This window comes from Gorilla gorilla, chromosome 20 (assembly GCF_029281585.2).
Source record: "Gorilla gorilla gorilla isolate KB3781 chromosome 20, NHGRI_mGorGor1-v2.1_pri, whole genome shotgun sequence".
Taxonomy (NCBI): domain Eukaryota; kingdom Metazoa; phylum Chordata; class Mammalia; order Primates; family Hominidae; genus Gorilla; species Gorilla gorilla.
Genome location: NC_073244.2, coordinates 23,089,123 through 23,105,204, shown reverse-complemented (window position 1 = coordinate 23,105,204; position 16,082 = coordinate 23,089,123). Strand labels below are relative to the sequence as shown.

The 16,082-nt window shown below is 51.2% G+C and overlaps 2 protein-coding genes across 7 annotated transcripts in view; one reads left to right on the top strand and one right to left on the bottom strand.

The window, feature by feature from the left end:
* TMEM38A (transmembrane protein 38A) overlaps positions 1-4,838 on the bottom strand; it is a 30,219-nt gene extending 25,381 nt beyond the window's left edge. Inside the window, exon 1 of the mRNA XM_031003882.3 lies at positions 4,613-4,838. Within this exon, the coding sequence (XP_030859742.2) occupies positions 4,613-4,736 (124 nt within the window). The 5' untranslated portion in view covers positions 4,737-4,838. The remainder of the gene's footprint in view (positions 1-4,612) is intronic.
* A 72-nt stretch (positions 4,839-4,910) lies between these two features.
* Positions 4,911-16,082, top strand: part of SMIM7 (small integral membrane protein 7) — a 30,148-nt gene continuing 18,976 nt past the window's right edge. For 5 of the 6 annotated variants that reach the window (XR_002003695.4, XR_002003694.4, XR_008674208.2 and 2 more), the window contains exons 1-4: positions 5,784-5,886; positions 5,971-6,012; positions 6,525-6,577; positions 11,846-11,936. Coding sequence is in view for 1 of the 6 variants with exons in the window: in XM_019015950.4 (XP_018871495.1) it covers positions 5,861-5,886; positions 5,971-6,012; positions 6,525-6,577; positions 11,846-11,936 (212 nt within the window). In the remaining 5 variants the exon portion in view is untranslated. Of the gene's footprint in view, positions 5,525-5,781; positions 5,887-5,970; positions 6,013-6,524; positions 6,578-11,845; positions 11,937-16,082 lie in introns of those variants that run through there. The other variant, XM_019015950.4, reaches the window with a different exon arrangement.

Here is a 16,082-nt window from a genome sequence, read left to right as displayed (position 1 = left end):
CACTTGAATCTGGGAGGTGGAGGTTGCAGTGAGCTGAGATCGTGCCACTGCACTCCAGCCTGGGCAGCAAAACAAGACTGCATCTCAAAAAAAAAAAAAAAGGAAAAGAAAAGAAACAGAAAAGTAAGCAAGCCTGACCCAGAAAATGCCAGTATCCCAAGTAATATATTCCTCCCTAGACTTCCAAATAAACATCACCACCCCTCACAAATGCCTTAGACCTTATCCCTGACAAAATTCTCAATAGATCTTTACAATCGCTAGGAAAGGGAGTCTGGGGTTCTCTTACCAATGATCCCATTTCACAGACAAATAAACTGAAGCTCATGGTGGTGAAATAATCATTGTGGTGTTTACTCAGTGCTAGTGGTAGAACTGACTCCCATGATTCAGAGACGTTTAGTTTCTTTTTTCTTTTTTTTTTTGAGACAGGGTCTCACTCTGTTGCCCAGGCTGGAGTGCAGTGGCACGATCATGGTTCACTGCAGCCTCCACCTTGCAGGGTTCAGGTAATCCTCCGACCTCAGCTTCCCTAGTAGCTAGGACTACAGGCACATGCCACCACACCTGGCTAATATTTTTGTATTTTGCATTTTTTTATTTTTATTTGTTTGTTTATTGAGACGGAGTTTCATTCTTGTTGCCCAGGCTGGAGTGCAATGGCACAATCTTGGCTCACCGCAACCTCTGCCTCCCAGGTTCAAGCGATTCTCCTGCCTCAGCCTCCCTAGTAGCTGGGATTACAGGCATGTGCCACCACGCCCGGCTAATTTTGTATTTTTAGTAGAGACAGGGTTTCTCCATGTAGGTCAGGCTGGTCTTGAACTCCCGACCTCAGGTGATCTGCCCACCTCGGCCTCCCAAAGTGCTGGGATTACAGGCATGAGCCACCGCGTCTGGCCATTTTTGTATTTTTTATAGAGAAGGGGTTTCACAATGTTGCCCAGGCTGGCCATGAACTCCTGGCCTCAAGCAATCTTCCAACCTTGACCTCCCCAAATGCTGAGATTATCTGACCTATGCTGACATTCTTTTTATTATTATTATTATTTTTTTAGGAGACACAGTCTTGCTCTGTTGCCCAGGCTGGAGGGTGGTGGGGTGATCATAGCTCGCTGCAGCTCCCAGGCAACACTGATGCTGCTCTGTTGAGGACCACACTCTGAGCTTCATCCGTTCTCAGGATTCTCAAGAAAGCCTGACCCAGCCAGGCACAGTTGAGCTCCAGCTCCTGGGCTCAAGTGATCCTCCAGCCTCAGCTTCCCAAGTAGCTGGGACCACAGACACACACCACCATGCCTGGCTATGAAATTCTTAATTTCTGAACAAAAGGCCCCACACTGATACTTTGTATTGGCCTGGCAAATTCTGTAGCTGGTCCAGCACACAAATTCTGAGAAGAAAATTTACAGATACCAGCACGCATACCAAACTGGGACTAACAGTTCAATCCAACACCTCACTTTTCTTTTCTTTCTTTTTTTTTTTTTCCAAGACAGAGTCTCAGCCAGTCTCTGTCACCCAGGCTGGAGTGCAGCAGCGAGATTTCGGCTCACTGCAACCTCCGTCTCCTGGATTCAAGCGATTCTCATGTCTCAGCCTCCCAAGTACCTGGGATTACAGGCGTGCGCCACCACACCTGGCTATTTTTTGCATTTGTGGTAGAGATGGGGTTTTGTCATGTTGCCCAGGCTGGTTTCAAAGTCCTGGGCTCAAGTGATCCACCCGCCTTGCCTCCCAAAGTGCTGGGATTACAGGTATAAGCCATCACATCTGGCCTCCAACACCTTACTTTTCTAAGGAAACCAATCTCACATCAATTGTACTGATTCTTAGAGTCAAGCAGACCTGGGCTGAGTCCCGAGGCTACAACTGACCAGCCATGGGACCACATGCTCATTGTGTACTTAAGATAGCTTAGCCACTATTTCCTGTTTCCCCAGTTATGAAAGGAGGAGGTTGAACTGGGTGGAGTATCCTCAGCCCTGATAACAGACATCAGTCACTGAGGAAGGGGAGATTAATATTCTGATTCAATTGGTGGCGGGTGGAGATAGGGGGTTTAAAAGCTCCTAGGAGGCCGGGCACGGTGGCTCACACCTGTAATCCCAGCACTTTTGGAGGCCGAGGCAGGCGGATCACGAGGTCAGGAAATCGAGACCATCCTGGCTAACACGGTGAAACCCTGTCTCTACTAAAAATACAAAAAAAAATAAAATTAGCCGGGCATGGTGGCGGGCGCCTGTAGTCCCGGCTACTTGGGAGGCTGAGGCAGGAGAATGGTGTGAACCTGGGAGGCGGAGCTTGCAGTGAGCAGAGACGGCGCCACTGCACTCCAGCTTGGGCGACAGAGCGCGACTCCATCTCAAAAAAAAAAAAAAAAAAAAAGAAAGAAAGAAAAAAGAAAAAAAGCTCCCAGGAGCGTCTCATGAATTCATGAATAGCCAGGGTTTGGAACCACTTCTCAGCCTTCATAAAACTTCAGGGTCTGGCACTTAGAGCCTGGATGGCTTATTCTAGGACTTCTGCAGAAATATCTTGAACCTTCCTGCAAGTTCCCAGGCAGCTTAGAGACCTCTTTTCTCAAGACATTTGTGTCCTACATTCCCACAGGGCTCCAACCCTCCTCAGTTTCAGATTTTTTTTCTTTTTTTTCGAGACAGAGTCTTGCTCTGTCGCCGAGGCTGGAGCGCAATGGCATGATCTCGGCTCATTGCAACCTCCGCCTCCCAGGTTCAAGTGATTCTCCTGCATCAGCCTCCCAAGCAGCTAGGATTACAAGCATGTGCCACCATGCCTGGCTAATTTTTTGTATTTTTAGTAGAGACGGGGTTTCTCCATGTTGGCCAGGCTGGTCTCGAACTCCTGACCTCAGGTGATCTGCCCGTCTTGGCCTCCCAAAGTGCTGGGATTACAGGCATGAGCCACTGTGCCCAGCCAGTTTCAGATATTCTAAGGTTCTGCAACTGCCCAAGGAGCTGGCCTGAACCACCAAGAATTCTTCCCCAGAAAGGAAAGATAGCCCCATGTTCATGCTACGACAACACAAAAGCCTATTTTGTTTTGCAAAGTAATGTTCTCCAGGATAGCTTTTAAGAAAATAGGCTCTGGCATGTGGATAGGCAAAAATAGAATAAAAATTCCTAGCAAGTAGAGTGTAATCCTGTTAGCATAAGAGCGTGCATTGGCTGGGTGCAGTGGCTCACGTCTGTAATCCCAGCACTTTGGGAGGCCTAGGTGGGTGGATCACAAGGTCAGGAGATCGAGACTATCCTGGCCAACATAGTGAAGCCTTGTCTCTACTAAAAATACAAAAATTAGCCAAGTGTAGTGGCGGGTGCCTGTAGTCCCAGCTACTCAGAAGGCTGAGGCAGGAGAATCGCTTGAACCTGGAAGGTGGAGGTTGCAGTGAGCCGAGATCACGCCACTGCACTCCAGCCTGGGCGACAGAGCGAAACTCCGTCTAAAAAAAAAAAAAACCGCAAAAAAAAAAAAAAAAAAGCGTGCATTTACGTCTATAACTATATAGGCGTAAATGAATAGAGACATCAAGAAGGGTGGCTGGCCACCACTATGTTGACAATAATTCTCTTTTTTTCCTTTGCCCTTTTCAGTTTGAGTTTTTAGTAAACAGGAGCGCTTATTTTTATCATCTAAGAATAAAGCTATTTCCTTTCTGAGCTATAGTGGTAATTTACATCTAAGTGGGAGAAAGGCTCATGAAGTTTGGGGTTCTTTTATTTTTCTAAGCCTAAAATCTATTATTTAGTAAGTTGCTGGTGTGCTAGAATAACGGTGAACAAGAAACATTTAAACATTTGTTCACGGTGAACCTTTTATAAAAATAGAACACGTTCTAAGGAAGCCATTCATCCTCATTTTAAAAATTAAAAAGCAGGGTGTACCCTCCTGTGACCTCTCCAGCGTGGAGTCTGGAGCTGAGAGGGAGGACACTGACCCCAAGTCACCCAGCCTTGGGGCCGGTTCTGCTCCGTAAGTGGAAAGGATCTGGGGCCAGGGCTGGAAGAATTCCCGTGGGGGCTCGGAGATTCAGCACCGTGGGGGAAGGGAGGGGAGTGGAGGGTGCTGGGCAGTTGCAGTGGGGAGGGGAACCGGTGTCACTTTCGCTGAACCTGACCGCAGCCCCCAGGGCAGCGGCCCTTATATAGACACTCCGCTGGCGCTCTCAATCCGCGTGCCAAGGTCAAGGAGGGAGGTCACACCTGCGCGCGGCCAGAACAGATGCACCGACCCCCACCTGCACCCTCGCCACAGCCGGCGCCCCTTGCCCAAGTTCCTGCAGCTCTGACCCAACCAGGACCCCCGACCTTCTCTCCATCCCTCCCCCAAGCACCTGTTCCCCCTCCTCTAAACCCGCGCACGCCTCTCCTTCCCCTCCCCCAGCTTCATCGTCCTGGGGGCTTCTCCCCCGGGCTCACCCCGGCGTGAGAGAACCCCACGATTCCAGCGCCTGCCTACTCCCACGATGCAATCCTTGAACCTGTCCCCCGCTCCCTCCACCACGCACGGGCTTCCCCTCTCTGCGACCCCCGAGCTGCCCCGGCCCGCGCCACCCGCTGCCGGTCCCCTCCAGCCCCCCGCCCCGGCTCACCTGGCTCATACTTGAGGTAGAGGATGGAGACGATGAAGTAACTGAGGTCGAAGACGGGGAAGAGCGGCACCCGCGAGAAGCTGAGCGCCAGTTCGCCCAGGCTCAGCGCCGAGAGCAGCTCCATGGCGCCCGCCTGCCCGCCTGCCGGGTGCCACCCGGGGCCCCGGCCTAGTCCGTCCCGCCGCCCGCGGCCCAGCGACTGCGCCCCCGCAGCTGGGCCCGCCCCCGCCCGCCAGGCGCCACCCCAGGCCCGGCCCCCGCGGGAGAGGAGGGGCGACGGCCCACCCCGGGACAGGTGGTGGGGACTCCCAGCACCACGGACGGAGCTGGACGGTCGGGCGTCCCAGGCGTTGACCCTCCTGCCATCGCTACCCCGTTCCGCCCAGCGAGGCGGGGTGCGGGGCACCCGTGCAAGGCGAAGGAGGCTGGGGAGCTGCCCGTTCTGGGGGCCCGTCCCTCACGGAGCCCACCCACGCGGGACGCCCGTTCCCAGGGGGCCGGATCAGCCAGGACTTTGTCCCCGTGGGCTCAATTAGGACCCCGATCTTCGGTGGAGCCCAGTGAGGACCCCTACGCCATGGTGGGACCCCATGAATCAGAACCCCTGTTCCCCGTGGAGATAGGTTAGGACCTCGGTCCTCTGTGGAGCCCCGTCAAGACTTTTCTGCCCCATAGGGTCCGTTCGATCAGGAACCCCGTCTCCGGTGGGGCTCTGCAAATCAGGACGTCTTGTGGGGGGCAGCTCAGTGGGAACCCCCGTTCCCCATGGGGCCCAGGAGGATCTCATTTTAGAGCCCAGTTGGTTGGGGCACCCGTTTCTAGGGACCCCACTGCGTCAGGACCCCGCACCCTGTGCAGCTCAGGAGTCAAAGGATTCCTTTTGTCCAGAAGCCCAATTTGGGACCCCAGAAAGTGAGTAGGAATTGCTGCCCAGCTAACCCTACGAAATCGAGACCTCACGCATGCGCGGCACGCTTCGAACGCGTGACCCAATCCCGCCCCCAGGAGACCCCGCCCCTTCCATTCTGGCTCTCGGGGCCTCCCCAGCGAGGTGGGGCGCTCGCGCTCCCCTAAGGCGGGGGGGGGGGGGGGGGGGTCTGGCCTGCAGAGGGCGGGACCCTCCCAGCCTTGACCTTCGATTGGCCCAGCCCTCTCCACTGTTGCTTTAGGATTGGTCGGCTTGTGCTCCTCTCCCCTCCCTCCCTGGGGCTTCCGCTTCCGGTTCTGACGGACGCTTCGGCCGTAACGATGATCGGAGACATCCTGCTGTTCGGGTAATTAGGGGGACCAGAGGCTGGGAAGAGAGAGCCAGGCAGGACGCGGGGGCGCCCCTAGTAACTGTAATTCTCCCTCTGCAGGACGTTGCTGATGAATGCCGGGGCGGTGCTGAACTTCAAGCTGTGAGTAGGCCGCGGCCGGACTGCGGCTCCATCCGGGGAACCCGTAGCCCCGCCCTCATAAGCGTGATCTCGGCGCACTTCTCAGGCCCCGCCCCCAAGCCGCAGTCCCCGCCCTATCCGCCCTCTGGGCACGCCTCCAGCCTGGTTTATCTTCCTCGCCCCCCACCCCCCCGAGAGACCTTAAACGCATACTCTCCGTTCCTTGGTTGTCCCTCTGTTCACCTTCCTGGAGAGCTTAAGCCCCATCCCCCAAGAAATAGCCCCACCCCGGACCCTCAGCCCTGCACCCGCACTGTCGGGCAACTTTGTAAACGGTCGGTGGCTGCTGACCTGGCTGTGATTGTCCGGGCAGTGGGGGCCCAGAGAGGGATATTGAACGTCAGAGGTCACCCAGCAAGTTTGCGACAGGGCTAGGGCTGAAACTTAGTGTTTGTGGCCTTCTGAGCTGGGGGTCAGGGGGCTGAGGACTCTATGTCCCATTGAAAGTGGACACTCTCTGCTCCTCTTTGTAGGAAAAAGAAGGACACGCAGGGCTTTGGGGAGGAGTCCAGGGAGCCCAGCACAGGTAAGGTCTTCTTGAATCCTGGAATTGCATGGTCCACTTCAGAGGACAGTTCTGTTTCGCCAAGCCCTACCTTCGTTTTCTTTCTCTTTTTTTTTTTTTGACACAAGGTCTTGCTCTGTTGTCCAGGTTGGAGTGCAGTGGTGCGATCATGGCTCACTGCAGCCTCGACCTCCTGAGCTAAAGTGATCCTTCCACCTCAGCCCCCTTAGTAGCTGGGATTACAGGCGTGTGCCACCATGCCAGGCTAAATTTTGTATTTTTTATAGAGATGGGGTTTCTCCACGTTGCCCAGGCCTGTTTCAAACTCCTGGGTTCAAGTGATCCCCGCCTTGGCCTCCCGAAGGGCTGGGATTACAGGCGTGAGCCACAAGTTTTCTCTTTAATTGAGCGTGTGTGTGAGTGGGAGATGACTGAGAATATGCTATCCTTTCTGCCTACCTCTGTCACCTGTTTCTTCCTCCTACCAGACCTCCCTGATGTGAGCACTCACATCACTTCCTACCGTTAAAATGTTCTGTTATGTTTGCTGTCATCTGGCTAATGTCTGCCCCTCACATTTGACTGTAAACTTCAGAGAAGAGGCCCTATCTTGGCTTGTCCCATCCTTTGTTCTTGCCGTACCAGTCCTCCGATGCCTGTGAATGAATGAATGAACAACCTCACACATAGCTGTTGCTTTCAGAGTGCTGCAGACCTGCCACTTTTAAAATTAGATGCCAACATTAGATTTTTAATCAGGAGATTTTATATAAAAATTAAGATGTCTGATTTTTCTTGAAAAATTGGAACATTCTGCAACTCAAGATTCAGGAGAGCTGTTTGCATCTATTGACTGTAGTTGAGAAGGACTCTGAGGAGGTGGGGCCTGTAGACTCTGCCTCATCCCAGCCCTAACCCCTTCATATGTCTATCATCTGCCTGGGCCCTGGAGGCCCCAGAATTTACACTTCCTGCTGAATTTGATTGTGTAACTATTTGGAGTCTTAAGGGGATCTGTACATGACTATTGTATCCATTCGTTAATTCTTTCATTCACCAGATATTTGAGTACCTAACGCATGCTGGCTACTGTGCTAGGTGCTGGGGTACAGCAGGGGTAAGACAGATAGAGTGGAACTTACCATGGGGTTGGGACACATGGTTTCTAAGCAAGGAATAGATAGTGACAGAGGTGATGTTGGGTGACGGGCAGGGAGTCACAGGATGGTGATGGGATTGCCCTCCTGCTGGGGTGTGGAAGGGAAGGCCATTTGAGGAGGCGGCGTCACAGTCAAGGCGGTGGGTGCCATGATGGAGCACTGCCCAAGGATGGGGGAACCCTGAGGAACAAAGGTTTTCTTCTTTTAGAGACAAGGTCTTGCTCTGTTGCCCAGGCTGGAGTACAGCGGCACAGTCATAGCTCACTGCAGCCTTGAGCTCCTGGGTTCAAGAGATCCTCTTGCCTCAGGCTCCCAAGTAGCTGGGACTACAGGCACTTACTACCACGCCTGGCTAATTTTCTAAATTTTTTTTGTAGAGATAGGTATCTCGCTGTGTTAACCAGGCTGGTGTCCAACTCTTGGTCTCAAACGATCCTCCCACCTCAGCCTCCCAAAGTGCTGGGATCACAGGCATGAGCTACCACGCCTGGCTGAGCTGAGATTTTGAAGACACTCCAGCAGCTCCCCTTTTTGGGGGCCTGCCCCTGGGTGCTGACCCAGTTAGGTGCTTCCTGTTAGTGTTGCATTCTCCCTCCATTCTTAAAAGATAATGGTCACTTTCTCATTTTACAGATCAGGAAACTGAGGGTCAGAGATGTGGCTCAACTTTTTTGTGGCCACATAGGGAATCAGTGAGAATCAGGATTAGCACCTGGGTTTTTCTGACTCTAGCGGTTGTGCACTCAATCACTAGACCATCTGTCCGTCTATCCATTTATCCATCCATTCATACATTGACTCAGCAGCCGTGTGTTACTTAACCACCACGTGGAAGGCACTACCAGGCCCTAGAGTTGCACTGTACAGATCTGAATCAGAGCTCCGGTGGGCGGGAGATTTGGCACAAAGTGGCAGGAGCATCAGTGACAGGGATGCCAGGCAGGGCACCAGTGCTCTGTCAGGAGCTTCCTGCTTTGCTGTGTCCAGTCTCCTTCCAGCCCAGGTGCTGCACCTGCTGCTTCCCCTGTGGGAGCTGCCCTTTGCCCTCCATCCTCTTTGCCTGGCTTAACTGTAATACCATAGTGGCTGCATTTGTTGAGAGCGTCATGCGTGCCAGGCAGTGTGCTAAGGTCTTCCTAGCTGCCTGACACCCCTATTGACACAAGAGGGAATACACATAGATAGTGCAGGGATGGTCCCAGGTCACCAGGTCACCTGTGCAGAAGGACAGAGGCAGGATTTGAGCTCACATTTGTTAAACTGCCCATGTTTGAGGTCAGAACTTGGAGCTCTGGCACTTCCTCAGAAAGCCTGTTTTTTGTTTTTTTGTTTTTTTGTTGTTTTTTTTTTGAGATGGAGCCTCTCTCTGTTGCCCAGGCTGGAGTGCAGTGGCACCATCTCAGCTCCCTGCAATCTCCGCTTCCTGGGTTCAAGCAATTCTCCTGCCCCAGCTTCCCTATTAGCTGGGATTACAGGCACCCACCACCATGCCCAGCTAATTTTTGTATTTTTAGTAGAGATGGGGTTTCGCCACGTTGGCCAGGCTGGTCTCGCACTCCTGACATCAGGTGATCTGCCCTCCTTGGCCTCCCAAAGTGCTGGGATTACAGACTTGAGCGACTGCACCCGGCTGGAAAGGCTTTTTTTTTACCTCCCACCCTTCCCCATGCACATGCCATGTTGGGTCTCCGCAGTGTGTATTCCCGGGACACCCAAACTTTCCCACCAGAGCAGTCACATGTGAATGTTTGTTTAGTATTTCTCCTCCCCATATGCTTGTTGGGGCAGAGCCACCGGTCTGTTTCTTTCTGTATCCCCTGTATACTGCTGTTGCCTGGAATGAGTAACCTTTTTTTATTTTTTGAGACAGAGTCTCGCTCTGTTGCCCAGGCGTGCAGTGGCGTGCTCTCAGCTCACTGCAACCTCCACCTCCTGGGTTCAAGTGATTTTCGTGCCTCAGCCTCCCGAGGATTTGGGATTACAGGCATGCGCCACCACGCCCTGCTAATTGTTTTGTAGTTTTAATAGAAACGTGGTTTCACGATGTTGCCCAGGTTGATCTCAAACTCGCGACCTCAGGTGATCCACCTGCCTCGGCCTCCCAAAGTGCTGGGATTACAGTTGTGAGCCACTGCACCCGGCCTGGAATGAGTAACGTTTGATTGGCATCTGTTGATGGTGGGAGGTCCTGTTTTCACGATCCTTCGCTAGGGGAAGGGTCTTGCTGAGCAGCGCCTCTCAAAACTTCCTGGAAACAGACCAAGCATTTAACGTTTCTAGTCTGTGCTGGATCAGCCCTGTATACAGGTTGTGCTGCACATGACTAACCCTGTCGGCTAGATAATACTAGGCTCATCTAAACCATTTTCAGCAAGATGGTGTGTTCAGTACAAGCTCGGATGGAGCAGGGATGTCAGGTTGTCGTCCCTGAAAAAGTAGAAATTTCTGGGCTTGTGTTGTGTATGCTGTACTTGCCATGCAGCCCCAGTCTGCAGATACTTCGGGTAGCACCCTTGTAGATCACGTAATCTGGAGCCATTCTTTTTTTTTTTTTTTTTTTTTTTTTGAGATGGAGTCTTGCTGTGTCACCCAGGCTGGAGTGCAGTGACACCATCTCAGCTCACTGCAATCTCTGCCTCCCAGGTTCAAGTGATTCTCCTGCCTCAGCCTCCTGGGTAGCTGGGATTACAGTCATGCACCACCACACCCGGCTAACTTTTGTATTTTTAGTAGAGACGTGGTTTCACCATGTTGGCCAGGCTGGTCTCGAACTCCCGACCTCAGGTGATCTGCCTGCCTCGGCCTCCTGAAGTGCTGGGATTACAAGTGTGAGCCACCGTGCCTGGCCTAATCTGGACCCATTCTTTTCATTCTGGAGGGCTAGAGAGGGAGAGTGATTGACTGGAAACCCTGGAAGAAGGGTCTAGAACCCAGGTCTCTGGAGTCTTCACGTACTAAATTGCCTTCCCTCGGAGGGGTTTCTGTTCCTTGGCATTCAAGGGGACCAGAGTAAGTCATCACCAAGAAACACCTTCCCTTTCACTTGCCTGAATTAGGATGCTTTTAGTTACAAACACTGCAAACCCAGCTCAAAGTGGTTAAAGCAAATTGAAACGTCCAACAGAATTGTTTTCAGGCACCCTGGGTTTAGGTGTCAAACCAGTCCTTCAAGATTAGGGTTGGGGTTGGAGTTGGGGTTAGGGTTAGGGTTAGAGTCAGTATCTGACTCTCTGCAGCTCTCAATTCCCCTTTCTTTTATGTTGGTTTTACTGTGAGACTGGTTAGGGTTGGCAAATATGACCCCAGAGCAGGGGTTGGCATGTTTTTCTGTAGAGGGCCACATAGTAAATATCTGAGGCTTTGCGGGCCATATGGTGTCTGTCTGGCACAACAATGTGACTCAGCTCTGCTGTCGTAGTACAAAAGCAGCAGGACATGATATTTAAATGAATGGGTATGGCTGTGTGCCATAAAACTTTATTCATTGACACTGAGATTTGAATTTCTTGTAATTTTTGTGTCTCACAAAATAGACTTCTTCTTTTTTTTTTTTTTTAATGTATAAACCAGCCGGGTATGGAGACTCATGCCTGTAATCTCAACACTTTGAGAGGCTTAGGCGGGAGGATCACTTGAAGCCAGGAGTTCAAGACCCACCTGGGGAACATAGCAAAACCCCATCTTTATATTTAAAAAAAAAAGTAAAAACTATTAGCCCATAGGCCATCCAAAAACAGGTGGAAGAGCCTGCTGGATTTGGCCTGTGGGCACTGAGTTTATTGAGCTTACCTCTTCCCAGCTCAGTAAGCCTGGCAGAAAGTATCTCTTTCCCAGTAGTTGGGGGAAAAGTCCCAGGGCAGACTCTCATTGTACAGACTTGGGTCACATGCCCCTTCTTGAGCCAATCAGAGGCAGAGGGGCTTGGTGCTTTCAGGGGATTGGTCAGTGGTAAACACAGCCTGAGTGCTGAGGGTAGGGAAGAGGGAGAAACCAAAAGGAAAAGCCACACTGTTGCCGAAGTTGGAGGCAGCGAGCGCCGGGTGGGTGGAAGTCACAAAAATCCACTGCTGAGGTGGCAATAGGGATGGAATGTTAGCTGTGCCGTAAAAGTGCTTTCTGATTCTTCCAGGTGACAACATCCGGGAATTCTTGCTGAGCCTCAGATACTTTCGAATCTTCATCGCCCTGTGGAACATCTTCATGATGTTCTGCATGATCGTGTGAGTCCAGCCTGCCCTTTCCTTTCAGTGTCGTCTCTTAGTCTCCTTCTCCAGGGTGACCCACCTGATGGTCATTCTCTGTCTTTTCAGTCATCACTCTTGTATCCTGCTTTCTGTTTTCTTTGTTTATTTTTTTTGTTTTGTTTGAGATGGAATCTTGCTCTGTCGCCCAAACTGGAGTGCAGTGGTGCGATCTGGGCTCACTGCAGCCTCCGCCTCTTAGGTCCAAGCGATTCTCCTGCCTCAGCCTCCCGAGTAACTGGGACTGCAGGTGCGTGCCACCACACATGGCTGATTTTTTGTATTTTTAGTAGAGACGGGGTTCCATCGTGTTATCCAGGATGGTCTTGATCTCCTGACCTTGTGATTCGTCCGCCTTGGGCTCCCAAAGTGCTGGGATTACAGGAGTGAGCCACTGTGCACGGCCCTGTTTTTTTTTTGTTTGTTTGTTTTTGTTTTTGAGATCGAGTCTTGCTCTGTTGCCCAAGCTGGAGTGCAGTGGTGTGATCTTGGCTCACTGCAACCTCTGCCTCCCTGCTTCAAACGATTCTCCTGCCTCAGCCTCCCGAGTAGCTGGGATTACAGGTGCCCACCACCACGCCTGGCTAATTTTTGTATTTTTACAAGAGACAGGGTTTCATCATGTTGGTCAGGCTGGTCTTGAACTCCTGACCTCACGTGATCCACCTGCCTCGGCCTCCCAAAGTGCTGAGATTACAGATGTGAGCTACCACACCCGGCCCTGCTTTCTGTTTTCAAAATAAGTAAGTGAGGGAACCAGTATCTGAAGGGGTTAAACTCTGTCCCTGTGTCCCCACCAAATGGGGCTGGAACTTTTATTGGAACATGGAGTTCTCCAGCCCCCGGCTATGCCCGGCACCTCTGCAGGGGCTGCCAGGAGATGCTGTCCCTGAGCCCATGGCCCTGTCACGTCTCACCAGCTCTGCTGCATCTGCCGAGGTGGAAAATATGGTTTAAATGTCCAGCACACTGCCAGATCCTGCTCCAGCTGGGCTGGAAGCCAGCAGAAATGTATTCAGACTTTATTGTTTTAAATTCTGGCTTTTCATTTTCTCATTAGGCTGAGAAAACTCAAGCAGATTGCCTTTCCATCTAGCACTGGGGCCATAACTCTGATACTACTGTTAACGAATTGTGAGATTTGCTGTAAATGGATTTAGGAAAAGACACAACGGGAGAATCTGGTGTTCTTGGCCTCTGTGGGTCCATCCCTGTATGCTTCCCCCAGAAAGAGAGAGGACAAAAAGTTGTCTGTCCTGAGTGATTGAGACTCCGAATGTGGGGTTGCTGTCCAGTCTGCGTGCCACCCCAGTGGCTGTTTGCGAAGATGCTTCCAGGACATAGGAGATCTGGGGAGGATGGCATTTTACCCTCATCACAAGGACCGTGATGTATTCCCAGGAAGGCTCTTGCCAAGGTATCCTACCTGGCAGAGAGGATCTGAGGGCATGTATGAGGCTTGCCTAGGAACAAAGAAGGCTTGTGAGGAGATCAAGGAACTTACATGAAATTGTAGGAAGGGCCAGGGGCAGTGGCTCAGGCCTGTAATCCCAGTACTTTGGGAGGCCAAGGTGGGAGAATTGCTTGAGCCCAGGAGTTCAAGACCAGCCTGGGCAGCATGGTGAAACCCTGTCTTTACCAAAAATAAAAAAATTAGCCGAGTGTAGTGGCGCCTGCCTATAGTTCCAGCTCCTCGGGAGGCTGAGGTGGGAGAATCACTTGAGCCCTGGAGGCAGAGGTTGCAGTGAGCTGAGATCCTGCCACTGCACTCCAGCCTGGGCAACAGAAGAAGACCCTGTCTCCAAACAAATAATAATAAATCAAGACCTAAAGGACAAGAAGACGTTTGCCATTTGCAGAGCTGGAGAAAAGCATGTTGGCACAGGAAGTGGCATGTGCAAAGGTCCTGGGGCAGGGAAGAAGTCAGCATTCTTCCCTCATTCTCGTCTTTGCAAAGGTCCTGGGACAGGGAAGAAGTCAGCATGCTTCCCTCATTCTCGTCTTTGCAAAGGTCCTGGGGCAGGGAAGAAGTCACTATGCTTCTCTCATTCTCATCTTTGCAAAGGTCCTGGGGCAGGGAAGAAGTCAGCATGGTTCTCATTCTCATCTTTGCAAAGGTCCTGGGGCAGGGAAGAAGTCAGTGTGCTTCTCTCATTCTCGTCTTTGCTATGCACCTGCTTCATCATCCTCTCCTGTTTGACCAGCATCTTCACTCCCTCATCTGCTAGTCTGTGACCAGAACAGCAGCCTCGGGCATCCTCCCAGCTCAACTTTCCAAGACCTGCATAGTCAGTAGCCCAGGGTCCTGATTTTGTTTCCTGGGGCAGAGTCTGATTGGCCCACCTTGGTGTCACTCTGGTCCATTTGGGGTGGGGGTTCTTGATTCTGCCGTAACCACTTAGGTCAAGGGTCATCAGACCACAGGCCAAATCTCCCCACTGCCTGTTTTTGTGAATGAACTTCGCAAAAGTTCATGTGTGTGGCTGCTTCTGTGTCAAAGCGGTGGAGTTGAGTTGTGTGACAGAGACCACATGGCTTGCAGAGCCAGAACTGTTAGTAAACAGTCACCCGTTACAGAGAAAATGTGCCAACCCCTGACCCAGGCCAACTCTTTCACTGGGGACCATGGGTGAGAGAAGATTCTCTCAAGAAAGGGCCCTCTCAGGGAGGTAGTGACTGGCTTTCCCAGGATATTTAAAAACTGGAAATCACCTAAGTGTCCAAGAACAGGGGAAGGATCAGGTAACTTGAAGGATGCCCATGTGACTGGCTGTCACAATACCATCACTGATGATGTGCCAGAAGGTTCTGTCTGCATGGGGAAATGAAACGTTCTGAAAGTGAAGAAGGCCGGAGGGTACTGTGTCTGTGCAGCCTAACTTCAGCTGTGTAATGTGCATGCAGTAACCATGGATAAACCTTAAATGAGTGCCTTAAGTATGGGAGTGAAACACTGTTTAGCCAGGGACTTGGAAGGATCCACTCCAGATGGGGGTAGAGAGGTGACCCTGTGGCAGTGGCTGAGGAAATTGGCAGAGCCTGGGCATGGTTCAATATTCCGTGTGCCTATTTCTTTTTTTTTTTTTTTTGAGGTGGAGTCTTGCTCTTTCACCCAGACTGGAGTGCAGTGGCACAGTCTCAGCTCACTGCATCCTCCATCTCCCAGGTTCAAGTGATTCTCCTGCCTCAGCCTCCCAAGGAGCTGAGACTACAGGCACGCACCACCACACTTGGCTAATATTTCTATTTTTGGTAGAGATGAGATTTCATCCTGTTGACCAGGCTGGTCTCGAACTCCTGACCTCAAATGATTCACCTGCCTCGGCCTCCCAAAGTGCTGGGATTATAGGCGTGAGCCACCGTGCCCAACCTCCCTGTGCCCACTCTTGTGTTGTTTGAGCTTTGGAAAGTTTAAGAAGTTATGAAAAGTCTGAAATAGGGGAGAAACGTCCCTGAGTATTTAGGGATCAGTAGCACTGTCATCTATAACTTACGTTGAAACACATCAAAAATATAGATAAATGGTTAGATACATGGATAGGTACGTGGTACAGCAAAGTGTTAATTGCAGAATGTAGGTGGTGGCAGTGTGTTTCAACACAACTCTTCTGTGTGTTGAAATTTTCATAAAATAACGAGGAAAAGTTAGGGAGAAAATGAACCATGGAGAGGGTTTACAAGTAAAAGGTGGAAGTCTGTCTTCACAATCCGGTATTTTATAGAATATTCACAGGATTGTGCAGCCGCTATCTCTATCCAATTTCAGAACATTTTCATCAACACAGAAAGAAACTGCGTCCCCATTGGCAGTCACTCCCCATTTCCCCTCCCTTAGTCCCTGGCAACCACTCGTCAGCTTCCTGTCTCTGTGGATTTGCCTCATGTGGACAGTTTATATAAATGGAGTCATACACTGCATGGCCTTTTGTGTCTAGCTCCTCTCACTCAGCATCATGTTTTTGAGGTTCATCCACGTTGTAGCCTGGAGCAGTGCTTCATTCCTTTTCATGGCAGAATCATTCTCTTGTATGACTATTCCCCAGTTTTCCCTCTGTCAGTTGGTGGACAGTTGAAATGGTTGTATTTTTTAGCTATTATGAAAGTGGTGACAAGAACATTCATGTA